A 17,239-nucleotide genomic window follows, 5' to 3' on the forward strand; every position below is an offset into this window, starting at 1 on the left:
ATGGAGTTTTTTATTATATCCAGATAACGTGTTGTTGGTCTGGTCTAACGGCTAGCTCTACTGTGTATGGAGTTTTTTATTATATCTAGATAACGTGTTGTTGGTCTGGTCTAACGGCTAGCTCTACTGTATGGAGTTTTTCATTGTGTCTGTAGTTATCATATTGTAGTTATAACATTGTCAGTAGTATTGCAGAAAATCAAGTTTCAGCACGAACTGTTTTTTCATATAATCCATAAATGTACGGAATAGTATTTGAAATAACCCTTTTTTGAAGTAAATATTTGGAAAAATAAAGATATATTTTAATAGCTAGAAATTTAATGATAGAAATTTAGGCATAGATAGGTAAATAAGCGAGAAGGCTTGGACGTGTGTGTGTATATATATATATATATATCAGCTAGATAGATGAACGATTACATAGATGTAAGTGTAAAAATATTAATTTGTATAATTAAGTGGGTAAACATTCATGTAACTAAGAGTAAACAGATGAAAGAATATATATTAATTTTTAAATATAACCTTATGAGCATTAGTAACATATAACTATTTCAAGTCCATATTTTTCTGGTATTCTGTTTCAAAATTCTTCGAAATAATACAGAATATATTTGTAAATAAAATAGAATAAAAGACCCAAATGAAGTGAAACTTTCGTCAGTAAAAGTAAACTCAGCACGGGAAAGATTGGTTTTTAAACACTCTGAAAAACAAATGTAACTCAGCACGGGAAAGATTGGTTTTTAAACACTCTGAAAAACAAATGTAACTCAGCACCGGAAAGATTGGTTTTTAAACACTCTGAAAAACAAATGTAACTCAGCACGGGAAAGATTGGTTTTTAAACACTGAAAAACAAATGTAACTCAGCACGGGAAAGATTGGTTTTTAAACACTCTGAAAAACAAATGTAACTCAGCACCGGAAAGATTGGTTTTTAAACACTCTGAAAAACAAATGTTGCAGTCCAGAACAATTTTTCCTACCGCTGTAGAACTTGACATACAAACTGTTTTCATAATATTTGTGTTCAGTAGCTGTTTATATCTTCGATTAAACCGTTACAACAGTTGCTACCTTGGTCGGTTTCCACTTGTACTTCTATGATCAGGTGTCTTTCGACGAATCATAGCCTAGCTTTCCAAACAGTGAGTGACTCACAGCCGGCACAGTTTGAAGTAGTTCGTGCATGCGTCGTCTGATCGTATTGCTCACGCATTTGTTGACTCTGGGTCAGGTTTAACGCTCTACGACTCGTATATGTGTCAGTAAAAAGCTCAGCACGTAATCGGGTATAGGTGACGATTTGTTAAAAATCAGCGTTACCAGTTTGTGTTTAGTATCTCAGTTCTTTTAAACAGATCACGTTATATGGTGTAAGTTGAGTTTAACATAAAGGTAAGAATCGCGATGACTCCTACAGTAGCTACGTATGATGGTGGTTTGCACATGCGATCCGAACGTATCCAGGGCTTTAACAGCACAATCAAAAAGTGAAGGTCGGCGAGTTGTCAAATCGTTTGAGATTCTGAAGTTCAACAACAAATAACATACAACGTTTGATCTTATGGCAAAAGTTGGTTGCTATAAACCTGTTTTTATGAAGTAGGCCATTCTCTAAGAAAAAGAAAATTCTGGAGATTGGTTGGGATCCAATGTATGTCACAGATGTGATTAGAAGGAGTTTATGCATTGGTGCAAAACCTCATAATTAAATTCCTGACATTGTATTGTCTCGGGTCTTGTTGCCATGTGTACTTGTGCTTCTGACCTGTTGTTTATTCCTTGGTTTGAAGGTCATCGGATGCTGAGTGACCAGTGCTGCACATGTAGACCACCTTCTCCGGACTTTGTCAGTGAAATACATGCCATGACACCTATCCCACGTGCACGTTTGCGTTGGCCCTCTAAAGATTCGAAAATTGTAAGTTAAAATTACCTATACATTTAAAATTTGTCACGAACTACATAATATCTGTCGAAATGTAACATAGAAATCAGTTTGTTTTTTAACGTATATTCATTCTGTTAGCATAAATGGTCTTACCTGTTGGGCAAAGTGGGTAATTGCCCTGGGCCCCATACGCCGTGTCTTTTAATCTACTATTGAGTTTTCTTATCATTATGGGGCTCAATTTACTGAATTCTGCCCAGGGCTCCAGAATGACTAAGACAGCCCCTATCTGTTAATACGTAATTGGACCTTTTATACTAACTGGTTTCGCTGTCTATCTGTTTATCTGCTTGTCTTTTCATCATAGTTAATTACTAAGATAACACAATATAACGTTTTGGAACAACATGGGACTGATCCATCTCAGCTGTTCCACACTCTAAACTAATTTAACAACAACAACTTAAAGCCAGCTGTATATATATATATATATATTTATATGTATGTAAAATACATAATGGCTTACGTATGTATCAAAACTCATGTTTCGTTAAAATGTAAGCATATTTTCGTATAAAGTGTCACACATATTTTTATTTTGTATTTCAAAGATTTGTAAAATATGTGCTTTAACGCCATCTGGCCTCAGAAGTTTGACAACTTGAAGGTTTTATTTACAACTAATGATTTCACTCAGGTAACTGTGTGTTAATATATTGAACGTTCATGTTTAGATTTCAAGCATCAAGGTGTGCTTCTGACATGTGACATGTTTTATGGTTGAGTTGTTCTTTTCCCAAGACCCTTGAGGGCAAATTGGAGATAATTCATGTAGTTTAGTTTCTTTGTGTCTGCTTTAGCTTGAAGGTGATTCATCTATTTTGATCGAGACTGGTAGAACGTTAACAACGATTAGTCCAGTGATGTATCTTATCTTTATCTTCAACTCCAATCGTTTCCTTTACAAGCTTGGAAAGTGTCTCTAACACATAAGTATTTTAGTTAAATACAAAGGAAGACTGAAGTAGTTTGTTAGTGACATAATGTTGTACGGTAAATGAAGTGGTTTCGAAAAATTTACTTTTTTTTCTCAGTATCGGTAGTTTGGTACAATTCTTATATTTGTAGTGATCTTTAGCATATTAGCCTGTCGTGATTTATTTCTCCGTGACTGTAACACCCAGTTTACGACATACTAATGCTAAAGTCCAAGATTCGATCCCGTTCATTTAGCTTTGTGTTCAGACAAACCCAGAATTCATGGCCATAAGCAGTCCCATCGAATATGTTACGCTTCAAAGTTTCAGAAACGAAATTAATATTTATTACACATAGCAGCCGTAAACGGTAGGCACACTTTAGTGCACTTACAAATTACGTTACCTGTAGCTAAAGAATAAGTGAAAATTAGAGTGCTTCCTTATTGACTTGTGTTGACTCTAGCGATATAAATTAACTTGAAAACTGCAAAGAATCCATTTAAGACTGATCTCGTTTAACCTGGGCGTTTGATAATATAATACTACCATCTATATATAGTAGCCAAATGTATGTTTGTTTGTCACGCTCAGTGTTTCGTGAACGTATGATCATTGAAAATGAATTATTTATCAAATATTTTTATCCTTCAAGTAATATATTACAGGAAAAATTGAACTTTCTTTTCTTTGCAATTTCTAAAATTTCGTATCGATATCAACGCTGACCCGTCAGTCTCTGTATGTGCTGAACGGTCAGTTTGAGAAAAAGAACAAAAAGTGAAAGGCAAAAGTGTTTCATTTTGTGAGGAAAGCTTACAAGAAAGATGGGGAGTTACTTCTTCCGAAATATTCTTGAAATGGGAGCATGAAAAAAACACATAAAGAGAGAAACGTATTTGAGTATATTTTTGTTGTTGTTCAGTGTGTGTGTGTGTATATATATATATACGCATACATACACATACATGTTGGTATTATATAAATGCATAATGTTATTGTACCATGTCGAATAAATTGGTTTGTACTGAATATTTCCGCTTTGACACTTATAGAAATGATAGCTGTCTAAAAGTACTCTCTTCAGTAGCGATCTTTTCTTGCGCTCAGGAACATGACAAAGAACGGTGGCATCTAGCTGCAAAATCGTCCACGGCCATTTAATTAGTCTGAATGCTTTATTCTGGATGCTGTTTTTGAATTTTTGAATTTCGCACAAAGCTACTTGAGGGCTATCTGTGCTAGCCGTCCCTAATTTAGCAGTGTAAGACTAGAGGGAAGGCAGTTGGCATCACCACCCACCGCCAACTTTTGGGCTGCTCTTTTACCAACGAATAGTGGGATTGACCGTCACATTATAACGCCCCCACGGCTGAGAGGGCGAGCATGTTTGGCGGGACAGGGATGCGAACCCGCGACCCTCAGATTACGAGTCGCACGCCTTAACACGCTTGGCCATGCTGGCCTATTCTGGATGCATCATTATATCTAAACCCAAACATTTTTCCAACAAAGCATTAGAGCAACTTTTTTTTTGCTTAAAAACAAACGCAGTTCAATCTTCGTTATTGAAACTACAGACGGAAAGACAATATACATTTTCAAACGGCTCGCTCAGCAATCATATTGAATATATCCTTTGATCCAAGTAATTGGGTTGACTGTACATTTTGTATTTATTCATCGCTGTTTTAAAGAAAATTACTGTTGAATTGTTTGGACGAGCATTTGATAATTCGTTAATAACGTTCCTTATCAATATATACACTCTTGCAAGGATGTTCATTGCAAAAATGAAGTACGTGGGATTGGTGTACAGCAGTAAATGTTTAGTTGAGTGGCCAGTTCTGTCTCTTGAGTAGTAGATCGCTTGAAATATTCCCTAGATGTGTGATCAACTGTGCCCGACCTAGCCAGAGGAAGTAGGCCAGAGAAAGTACCTCCCAAAATGACACCAAAAGATTGAACGATAAGGAACACCAAGTATATGCACGAGTCGAGCGGGTGTGGCATCACCTTTAAGGGCTGTTATTATTTACGTGTGTGATTTTAGTGAAAAGATACACAATGGGCTAACTGCGCTTTGACCAGCGGGATTTTAGTATCGTGATTTCGTAAACTAGGGGACCCATGGAACCAGTGATAGAAACTTGTCCTTTCAGTGCATGACAAGAAGCTTTGCTCGTAATTCACGAATTATTTTACTTATTATATAAAATACGTAGGAAATTCTAGCAGTAATTAGTGGGTTTAACTGCACTAGTGATGGTATTTTTGTTTATATCTTTTGTATGGCTTATATCATGTTAGGGAACTTATAGACAAGAACATCGTGAACTGACAAGCAAATGGTTTTGAAAAATGTCTTTCAAAACACAGGTAGAGTTCCATTGATAATTCTAGGGTTAAGACGTTGGTGAAGCCTAATTTTATTTAGTATTGTTGGGCTAACTGGTATAATTCGTATTACTGAAACGAACTATTTGAAAATGATTAAAAGAGTAAATACCACCTTTAACAAGTCAGGGAAGCATTTATATAGATAAATGACTTTATTTTGTTGATAACTGTAAGACACAAGTGTGGTAAGCAGTTTTTTTCACAAACGGATGAACCGATAACTATTATCTATATCAATAACACGCTTGCATTTATCATTTCGGAACTTTTTTTTCAGATCGTTCTTTATCAAACGTTACATATCTCGTGTCGATAGAAAGGCCTTTGTTCGAGGAATTCGGATTGCTTATTGGCTTTTTCACTGAGAATAGCTAAGTAGCTTTCTGCGGACGTACAACACCAGAAGTCAAGTTTCGATAATACCCGTAGTGGACATAGCAAAGCCCATTGTGCAGCTCTGTGCTTAACCACAAACAAGCAAAACATTCATACTGGCTTTGATTTGAACTTTAGTTTTTTATTGGCAAAGTTGTTCATACAAACAACACTTTAACTACGTGTAACTTTCTAAAAAATTAATACTACACTAAGTTTAATTTATATTGAATTCCTTGACTTATTGGCCAAGTGGGTTAAGGCGTTCGACTCGTGATCTGAGGGTCGCGGGTTCGAATCCACCTCGCACCAAACATTCTTGCCCTTTCAGCCGTGGGGGCGTTATAATGTTACGGTCAATTCCAATATTCGTCGGTAAAAGAATAGCCCAAGAGTTGGCGGTGGGTGATGAAGACTATTTGCTTTCCCTCTCGTCTTACACTGCTAAATTAGGGACGGCTAGCGCAGATAACTCTCGTGTAGCTTTACGCGAAATTAAGAAACAAACAAACATGGTTGACTGATTGGTTTCCCAGTGGCACAGCGGTATGTTCGCGGACTTGTACCGCTATAAATCGGGTTTCGATACCCGTGGTGGGCAGAACACAGGTATCCCTTTATGTAGCTTTGTGCTTAATAATAAAAACAAAATAACAATTCTTGACTTTCTGAGTTCTAAAATAAGCATGCTCATTTCGTTTAAACCATACCTTTATCACTTTGTGAATATGCATTCAGACATTTCTGCATATTCAGACAAGCTTTCCTACATTGCAATTTTACATTTATTTCACTTTGCAAAGACTTAGCTTCGATTCGTTTCATAAACCACTATAAACACCTGTTAGCTACTTTTTTTTCCTTATTGCGGGTTTTATTGTGTCATAAGCTAAACGCTTGCAACTATTTCATACTCTGTACACTATTATAAATGCCGTTACATTACGTTATTGTTTAATTTGCCTGTATTTTTATTAAATAAAGTTATATTCACGTGAGTTTATTTGTATGACCGCGTAAAATTATTAAAAATAGGCCAGAATTTGTCGACTTGTTAAGTCTACAAGAACGCGAAACCTAAATGGCGTGTGTGAAAATAATATAATAAAGAAAATTCAAATGAAAGTCATGAAAACTATAGCAAATGTTTTGCGAGTCGCGGTTAGTTTTTAAAGTCGTTTTTACAAGAACAAAAGCGAATGGAAACAGACCCCTTTAAAATCATTCAGTTTATGTTTAATATTATTGTTGATTTTTATGAGTTCCTGATGGAACAGCGGTAAAATTCAGGGTTCGATTCCCAGTGGTGTACACAACCGATAGCCCAATGTGGCTTTGCTCTTGTCGCCCATTTTATAAACTGATGCAAAATTATAACATGTCAGTGGGAAGTAATAGTATAATTTATTTAAAGAATTGGGTTATTGCGAGTTTTAGATTTATTATATTAACCGATAAATCTTTTTCTATACGAGAAAAAGTAAATAAAAAATAAAAAGAAACTGTTTATTCAGTTTACAGGCCCCCACTTTTCCGAGTAACTTTGATCGCGAAATTTAACACTTTCCATACACGTTTGTTTATTACAGGGAAGCTAGTTTTAATTTCATATAAATTGTTAGCGACTTTTACAAAGTTTAACATAAAAAAAAAACATGTATTGTGCTTGCTGTTACTTCCGTAACAGAAATTATTGGACAGAGAATGTATGGTGTATTAGTACACTTGTGACAGTATTAAAATCGAAAACTTCGATTTTAATGTATTTACATAAAACTAAAAATTGAGTATCCCCCGAAATACTGATTTTAAGATATTTCAGTAAACCTGTAAAACAGGTAAAAATAAATACTGAAGAAAAATAGTAGGCTTACTTGTATTTATCTTTCCATTATACTTTCCTCAATGTAGTAATGCACGTGAGAAAAGTACTCCTTTTTTGAAGATATTTTAACCCATTTGTTGTAGGCGGGAAAAGGATTTGATTGAACTTCTTCCTCCCCTCCCCCCAAAAAATAGAAAAGAAAAACAAGTTGGCTTGGCAGGTCTATAGTACCAGTCTCGTATTAAAATGAAACAGTCTATAGTACCAGTCTCGTATTAAAATGAAACAGAACAATCCATTTATGTCATTAAAACCTGCGTCGGTCAAATATCTCTATCTAATACGTGGCCAGTTAAATCATTATTTCACAAAACGATACCAAGTATTTTTTTTATATGTGGAAAGGCTGTATTTTTTATAAATTAAAGGCAATTAGGTAATCACACGATAGTGTGACGGACAGTAGCATGAACTGTACTCAGTAAGACAATCTCGAATACATTTCAGTCATTGAAACTATAGTAGAACAACAGCAATTATTGACTAGAATTTCTCGTATATGATGCGAAAGTAACCGGTATATAGTAGTTGTGTTTTGTTTTTGTTTCATGCTAAATGGTGGATGAAACCGTGTCAAGACCACAGTGTAAAGAAGGGCTGGCGAACTATTAATTTCAAATACCATACACACACACACACACACACACACACGTAATATAATATTTGTAATGATATTGCTATGTCATTTCTGTGACTGGTTCCTTTTAGTGATGAAACAGATTTCAAAGTGAAGACAATTTACAGCGAATGAAGGGTTAGTAGAAATTTGACTGTAATTTTATCTTTTTATGATTGCTTGCTCAAATCAAATTGACCAATACACATTTTTTAAGACATGGCCAACATGTGTTGGGCCTCTTGAGGACATTGCGATTCTTCGCAGGGGCTCTACTTCCAAGTCCGTAAGATAGCCTCTTAAGTGTTATCACCACAGCAGCGTATCAGTCACTGAATGTTGGCGTAAAAGATTTTACATAATTTCATTTACGATGAATAACAGATTAAAAGGGTATCAGTCACGTAAGTTTTTATGAAAACAAATTGTTTTGTTATGACTCATTGAGGATGGCCACCTGTTCCCTCCTTACCAGCTCTATCTTTTCCACTGACAAATGGGGGAGTGTAATACTGTTAGTTCTGTTGGGTGACTGGTGGGATGGAAAACAGTAGAGGCCGCTCTGGTGCCACTGATCCTACAGGACTTTCGACATTCACAATCAGCAAGCAGATTTTACTCAAACTTCTTGTAATACACTAGTATATTTTTCTGCAAGCTCAAGTGTGTAAATCCTTATTTTGAACGCACTATTGCTTAATACAGAATTAACAGTTGTTTCTGTTTCAAAAAGGTAATATTCGCGAGATGTCAGATGCCAATGATTTAGTGGTATTTCTTAAGCTTCACGTTATATAAGGGTTTACAGCTGAAAGATCGATGTCTCCTGAACATCCACCCATACTTTGTTTGATTGGGTTAACTTTATAAAGGTGTAGAATGACCTTAATGATAAATTTTCTTGTTATTGAAAGCTACATTTAGCTTAACATATCAAGAGCTTATGAGTGAAAGTTAAAGAATTTAATAATACGTCAAATATGTTTTAAATCTTATATTGAGCTCCGACAAGGTCTCTCCTCTAATGTGTGTGTGTGTTTTCTTGTAGCAAAGTCACATCGGACTATCTGCTGAGACCACTGAGGGGAATCGAACCCCTGATTTTTGTAGCTTTGCAAATCCGTAGATTTACCGCTGTACCAGCGTGGGACTTTTCGTTAATACCAGGGCTCATCAGTCCGGTTGGCAATACGACGTAGTGGTGTAGTAGTAGTCAGGAAGCCTTGTTTGCATGAACGACATCTGTTTCGGTGTGAATTATGTTGGTGAGGCATGAACGACAACTGTTTCTGGATGAGTTAGTAACTAAGTTATTTCGTAGGTCTCTATGCAACGACTTAAATAAAAACTATAGCTCACCAACTTAATTCACACCGAATTTTCAGGGCCACCTTCGGGTATTCTGCATAATAGGTACTTAGTTACTGAGATATCTAGAGAATTTTCAGACCCCATTTTGGCATATCTGTATAATAGACATCCAGAAGATTTTCAGGGTTACTTTAGGCACCAATGCTATTTCTATGGAAAATCGATCAGCATGAAGTGTCCAGGAATATCGACACCGGTAAGACACTCCAAAGTAATACCTGTACGCAGATGAATTTGTGCAGAAGCTTTAAGGTAAAGTAGTTAGTTTGGTTAGGTATGAGACTGGTATACGAATTGAAAAAGTACAGTAGCCTAGACGTAAGTAACTGAAAACCTTAAAACTAGCTTTACACACACACACACGCACGCACGCACGCACAATCACTTTTTATTATACGTACGTATTTCTTCGTGTTTCCCGAAAGTGAACGTTAAAGAAAACGTTGTTCTTGGTTACATGAGTCACTAAAGTAGACAACAATTAATCTGACGTCATTTGTACTTTTATAAAATTGTTGAAAGTCTGGCTTTCTCTCAGAACATTAAGCAAATATAGACATTTAATCTTACCCTTCTTAAAGAAAGAGGGAAGGTAATATTAGTGAAGTGTAATTTTTGTAAAGAGAGGGAGAAAAGATAAGATTCGAGTTAATCCTTGAAAAGAAAGAGGAAAGATTACAAAACCCATGTTTTCAAATTATCTTTCATTGTGATGTTAGAGATACGGTTATCAGGTATGAGAAACGGTCATCAGCAATGTCACATTTTACAATATGTCCGAGGAAATCGAACTTAATGTGTCAAATTATTGATGTTAAACGTCTAAAAACTTCTTAAGCAATAAAGCACATAACCTATCGATAGTCAGAAAACGAATGCTTTTGTTTTAGATAAACTGATCAAAATTTATGGATTGTTTGACTATAAAATAATAATTTACTAGAAAAACTTATCACGTGTTTTTGTGAATTGAAGTTGCAAATATAAAAAAAAATGCTTTGAAATGTTGAGTTGTTCGAGAACACAGACCGTATTCGCACCCTTCTTAAACTCAGTTCATTATTTTTTTTATTATACGTTTTTTGGAGTTGTTAACCACATTGTTAAGATGGCGGTTGCTTGGTTTGTGAGTGTATTTTAAAACTTGCACTCATCAGTGACGTGAAGGAGCAACGATTGAAATTTTGAGATGACGATACCCTTTATATTACTATGTATTTATTAGTGTGTGTGTAGTTATATTATTTAAAATATACTTGGTGATATCCGATTAAACGAACTGTCGTAAAAGTAATGTTTTGGTATGTCATGACGTCATTGCATCAATATTGTGACACAAAATACAATGATGACGAGGAACCCAAGTTTTATGAAAATAAAGTTTGGAGACAGATTTAATAGGTAGTAAAAGCAACTTTGTATAAATGTACTACGTTTCAGCAAGCTTATGTTATAATCAGGTACTTGTTTTGTTTTTTCCCTACTTCAAAGATTCTCAAACTTTTTATTCTTTGCTTGACTTCCATTTCAAAATATTTTACGCTGTGACCACTCTTCCCCTACACACAAAAACTGCTAGCAAGTTACTGTACATATTCTAAAATATTCGTTATCGCAATATTTCTTTCTTATGATTTCGCGCTTCCTACATCCCACATGGAACAACTTTTGAGACTTCTTTTTATGAACATCGGTACCTCAATTTGTGAAACGATGCGCTGGCTAGTAGTTCAAAATTAGTAGGAATGGCTGTAGTTGAGCCCTTGGGTCTCTTATTTAGCTGATTTATCTTATAATCTTTGGCTTATTTAAGCCATGAGGTGTCTTATAGGTTTAATTTTTTAACTATGAACAGATCTCCCAACTTCGAGCAGTCGTCACTCTGCACGGGCTTGGTAAACAATAAACACAAAAGGTCCTAGACAGTTAAACTTCACTGATTTGTGACTAATCTATATAAAGTAAATGTGAAACTAAAAGGACTACAACCGAGTTATATTATTTTTATATATATATTGTACTAACCTTGTTCTCTCCTACCAATTATCGTTTTTCATATCCTTCCGTTCTACAGGCCATGTTAATACAGGAGTATATAAAGCAAAAGAGAATGGTAAGAGGGCTAACAGCCATGAGCGTTCAGACGTTGATCCGGGGTGTGGGAGTGGGAGGTTCAAAGTGTAAATCAAAAGTATATATATATAGGTATGCCTCATTTTTCATGGGTGCAAATCCTCCCTTGCCTCCCTTGGAATTCCCATGTTCGCACTTTTAAACTTTAATGATGGACCCTAGACCAAAGGAAAATGAAATGTACATAGGCAAAAACTACTAATAAATTTTCCACTAATTACTGGTTTCTTAATAAATTTACAGTCGTAAAGTGGTAAAGTTCGAGGATTCATGGTTCGCGATCTATTGTTTCAAAAATGTTCCTTGCATTAGAAGGCCTCAGGCGTGTTTGTAATGTATGATTGACCGTCATATTTCAATGTCCAGTCGGACTAGAGTAGTCCAAGAGTTGGCGGTGAATTTCTTTAATTAATTACTTACCCTGTAGTATATCAGTTCAAAATTAAGGATAGCTATTCGTAGATCGCCCTTCATGTAGCTTTACGCGAAAATTCTTAATTGAAAAACCAAGAAGCAAATATTCTTCAATCTGTTGAAAACAATTAATTACGTCAAATTCCACACACACACAAACGATTAAAACATTTTTTTTGTCTCTTTAGATTGGTAACCGTCTGTTTGTTGACCACTCCCGAGTCAGGCTGGACGGTGGCCGGCAAGCTTTTCGACATCTCTGGGGGAACGATATGTATCCCCCACCTCTGGTGGAAGAAGACGAAGACAGCGACCTTTCAGAGACAACATCTCTTCGTGATGAAATACTGCTTCGATTTTCACCGCTTGGTGGGTGCTACTTCTTCATTCTGTTGCTAAGTTTGAAAGAAAAGAAAAAAGTTCAGATTTTAAATACAGTTTCTATCATACTTTATCAATAACGGTATAAAAAAGCGTCACTCGCTTATTTATACTTTAAAATAAACTAAACTGTTTGCAGAATAATCTGATAATTTTTTCCATTACTAAAACAACTCGAAATATAAAACTCCATGCAGCACTTTTGGAATTATATATTTTCAGGTTTTTATCAACTACATTGATAAGGTAAGGAGTATTGTAGTATTTCTTTAAGCACACCATATGACGTAAAGGAATTTTAATAATATGATAACATTCAGTTTCCTATAATACATAAAGATTGTGGCCTTATTAGATCAGATAAACTGTACACTGAATATCTCGAATTAGTGTTTTCAAATGCGTGGAAATTATAAATATGATAGTCTTCATTCCTCCAGTCTCACCCATATATATGAATAATTAAATACACTACTATGCAATACGTTAATTGTTCATGAACAATTAACGTCAACATTATAAAGCAATGATTAATATTAACCAAGAACAGCACAAAACAACTGAAATTCAAATACATATCACCGATATCATTCCGTAATGTCATATTTAATCCTTGAAGGATAATGCCTGTGGTTGCAGTGTTGGGGATATTCCATCCGTCAGGCAAAATTCAAACGCTGATGAAAAACTTGCCAGCAACTATGCCAGAACCAGTCAAAGGTTAAGAGTTACGTACATGTATTAAAATAATTTATAACAATATTTTTGTATTGTAAGATTGGAGTTCTGTAAGGCTTTATTCTATTTCTAAATGTTAAAACCAATGACTGATTGGAATAACGGTAAATTTTGCGCACTGGGTTTTTGATAATATTGAATATTTATGTGTTTTGACTTTCATAAAGAGACTGTGCTAGAGTGGTTTAATATAACTAAAAACTATAAGTGTTAAACCACCACTTGACATTTCTTTTTATCTAACATATACGCCTACTCATACATACGGAAAATCATTAATTTGCTTATTTTGATAAAAATATTGATTGATTTGTTTAGGGTGCCACAGCTATTTATAAAACAAACAGTAATAAATTATTATACTAACCAAGTTTTTTACTTATTTTATCGTTGAGATCGGTATACTTGTCGTCAACAGATGGCGCGACAGACTTCATTCAACATCTTAAAATGTGCGGCCGTAAAAACCACATGCTCCTAAGATAACAAAAGTTCTATATATAGTGTTTGTAATACAAATTTGCAATAAAAAGTGTGATGCTTCTGATAAAATTCGATGTGAAATTCGTGTTTTAGCTGTAGCTGTGTGTGTGTGTGTGCTATAGAGGGTTATATCATACGTTTCAAATTGTCCTTCGTTTTCGTCCATTCCATTTAAAATGTGTAGCCATTAGCTATAACAAACTTTAATGTAGATATAAGCACTTAACACCATTCTCTAACAGTAAATTATAAACAGACAGATCTAACTTATCCCGTGGCTCAGATAAGAAGGTGCCAATTGTTTCTTTGCTTGGTTTATATGGGACGTTACACTCTATGGTTGTTATGATTTGTCACCATGGCAACTAGTAATGCCAGGTGGAAGCTGTTGGTGAATAATGTTTTCACAATACCAGTTTGCACAAGTGTTTACTAGTGTAAGTCGGACTTTATGTCAACGTACAACAACTACAGTGAAATGTGTACCCAAAACTGGTATTTTCTAATTGATAAAAGATAAGGATTTTAATCCCTTCTACCGTTAATGATTTGGTCCATAGACAGGTACTTGATTATCACCCAGACTTATATATTTGTGCAACAGTTAGAGTCTTGACTCATGTGTATGTTTGAAGATTTGCGTAACAAAAACAAGTATTTAACCAGCGTCATGTGCTCGAAGATTGACCTGTGATTGCTCTTTGGATGTTATATCGATGAACTACGTGAAGTTCTTCTTGAATAATTTATTACACTTGTGCGAATTATATGGGTAAGGATGTTACGTAAAATTCCTTATTTCCTACAAATATGTTTATATAAAGTCTTTCTAGGTAGATGTCTAATATAATCAGGCTTATTTTAACGTCACTCTATGCTTAAACACATTCAAAGGCCTGACAAAGTTAGGACGTTTGACTAGCCGCAATCTGATAGTCGCGGTTTCGGGAATACGTCACCAAATATGCACGCCCTGTCCGCTGTGGATGAGTTACAAAGTAACTGTTAGTACCCCTACTTATCAGTAAACCGCCTCCATTTAGCACTGTTAAATTAGGAACGGCTAGAGCAGATAGCTCTTGAATAGCTTTCACACAAAATTAAAAACAAAATAAAATCATAACCAAATAGTGATTTAACAAAGTGTAGTAAGATATAAGATTTAATTTTAGTGAATTTGACTTTCTTAAATCTATCTAGCTCTTTTAATAATACAGTAATCTGGAAAATATGGGTATTAGAAACGGAAACGAGCCATTTATTCATAGCGGCCAAGTTAATAGGTTTTTATTTGTGGTGTAAATTGTATTTACTTCAATATCAGTGACTAATGATATCTGACATCATTAAATTAAAGTTTAATAAGGACACAGGTAATTAAACATCGAAACTAAGTCATATATGCGTAAGTTTGTTTCTAGCACTTCGAAAGGCTTTGTTTTTTGTTGCTTTTTTTAAATTTCGGGCAAAGCTAACGAAGGCTATTTGCTCTAGCCGTCCCTGACTTAGCAGTGTAAGACTAGAGAGAAGGCAGCTAGTATCACCACCCACCGCCAACTCTTGGACTATTATTTTACCAACTAATAGTAGGATTGATCGTGACTTGATAATGTCCCCACGGCGGAAAGGGCGCGGATGTTTGGTGTGATGGGGATTCGAACCTGCGATCCTCCAATTACGAGTTAAGCGTTCTAACCAGTTGGCCATTGCGGGCCCTTCGAAAGGCACACAAGAAATTGTTATTGTCACGTCATCAGAATGTGCGTTTTTTTTTCTTATAGCTAAGCCACATGGGGCTATCTGATGAGTCCACCGAGAGGAATCAAACCCCTGATTTTAGCGTTATAACTCCATAAACTTACCGCTGTACCAACGGGGGACCATCACCAGAGAGATGTACAATTTGTAGATGATTCATAAAGTTAATGGCTTGTATAAAGTATTGGCTAGATGGTTATGGTGCTCGGGTCACAATCTGCAGGTCGTTGGTTGGAATCCCTGTCCCGGAAAACGTGTTCACTCTTTCAGCCATGTGGTCGTTATAAAGTTACGGTCAATCTCACTATCTGTTTGTAAAAAAGTAAACCAAGAGTTGGCGATGAGCGGTGATGAATAGCTGATTTCCTTCTAGTCTTTCACTGCTAACTTTAGGGACTGCTAGCACAAATAGCCCTCGTGTGGTTTTGCGCGAAATTCAAAACAAACCCGAACGTAAAGTAATTTCAACTTTTATGTAGTGAATTTTAAATGTTTCAATTAAAAACAGAGTTTATTTCATGCGTCATCGATATCCACGAGATCTGTGATGTAATTTATTTGTTGTGGGTTTTATATGGAGTTAATAAACACATGACTATTGTTATCCAATACAAAGCTAGTCAAACATACACACAATAGGGTAGTTGGAAAAAATTCAGACAAACAGATATATTTTAACACACAAACAAATCAGGTGAAATATAAAAGATGATTATCAGACATAATGCACTTTATCTTGAATTTGGTAAATCTTCAGGTTTGTCTAAACTGTACTTACCAAAACAGTTTCTCTGAACTGGCTCTATAAGAATTTCCAGGAACAAAAAAGATCTAAGTAATAAAATATGAAAAAATAGTCTCTTCGCTACGTTTTGTCACACTTCTTAACTATAAAGTTTGTTTAGGTTTTCTTTATCATACAAAATGATTTTTCTCAGTTTACTAGTAAGCCCATAGTTATCCAAATATAATGATATTTCGCGAATGACTTAGAAACGTGTAATATACAATAAAAATGGTGTTGCAGAAGTGTCACACACATATTTGTTTTATGTAAAACTTATCAGTTGGCCGCTAGTGTAGCTCAGTGGTAAGCTTGTAACGATAAAAACCGGGTTTGGACAAATAGCCAATCGTATGGCCTTACGCTTAACAATAAAGAATTGAGAACTCATCTTTTAAGTAGAGACAGTATCAAAAGCGACAAGTACCTCCTACATTTTCTGGTACTGACCAGTGTATACAGCGTGTCTTCGTGTAGTAACTAGAATTTGGCACATAATGCTGTTTTTCTTAATATTAGAAACGTAATTTTGATAAGTGGCAGCACTCTGTTCGTGATCTGATTATGTTTGTGTGCATGAAGCGTCCCTTGGTGGTGGCCCATTACTTGGTTAGTAGAAGTATTAGTTAGCACGTCCTTTGTTAGTGGCCAATACTTCGTCAGAACAGTACTTGAATAGTGGTTTAGTTGGGGAACTTACTTGGTACAAATGGAGAAAAACTCTGTACGTTTCCATTTTACCTGATTTCTAAAACTTTCGCTCGTTAGTGCCACAAAAGCTGAAACTTCAGAGTTAACCGTTCAACATTTCATCCAACACAAACCTCATAGTTAACCATTCAACAGTTCATCTAACAAAAACCTCATAGTTAACCACTCATCAATTCATCCCACAGATACCCTATAATTAACCGTTTATCAATTCATCCCTCTAAAACCTCAAAGGTAACCGTTCAACATTTTGACGTCCACCACAAACCTCAGACATAACAGTTCAATAGTTCCTCCATCCCTCAGAAAACTC

General features: G+C 35.4%; 1 protein-coding gene across 9 annotated transcripts in view; it reads left to right on the forward strand.

Moving 5' to 3' along the window:
• The window catches only part of LOC143227828 (ras GTPase-activating protein nGAP-like), a 215,607-nt gene that overhangs the window by 63,653 nt on the left and 134,715 nt on the right, over positions 1-17,239 (forward strand). For 4 of the 9 annotated variants that reach the window (XM_076459160.1, XM_076459169.1, XM_076459102.1 and 1 more), the window contains exon 3: positions 12,260-12,440. In XM_076459160.1, the coding sequence (XP_076315275.1) occupies positions 12,260-12,440 (181 nt within the window). Of the gene's footprint in view, positions 1-1,262; positions 1,931-9,760; positions 9,843-12,259; positions 12,441-14,120; positions 14,446-17,239 lie in introns of those variants that run through there. The other 5 variants (XM_076459129.1, XM_076459139.1, XM_076459121.1 and 2 more) reach the window with 4 other exon arrangements.

Source organism: Tachypleus tridentatus, chromosome 1, assembly GCF_004210375.1.
Source record: "Tachypleus tridentatus isolate NWPU-2018 chromosome 1, ASM421037v1, whole genome shotgun sequence".
Taxonomy (NCBI): domain Eukaryota; kingdom Metazoa; phylum Arthropoda; class Merostomata; order Xiphosura; family Limulidae; genus Tachypleus; species Tachypleus tridentatus.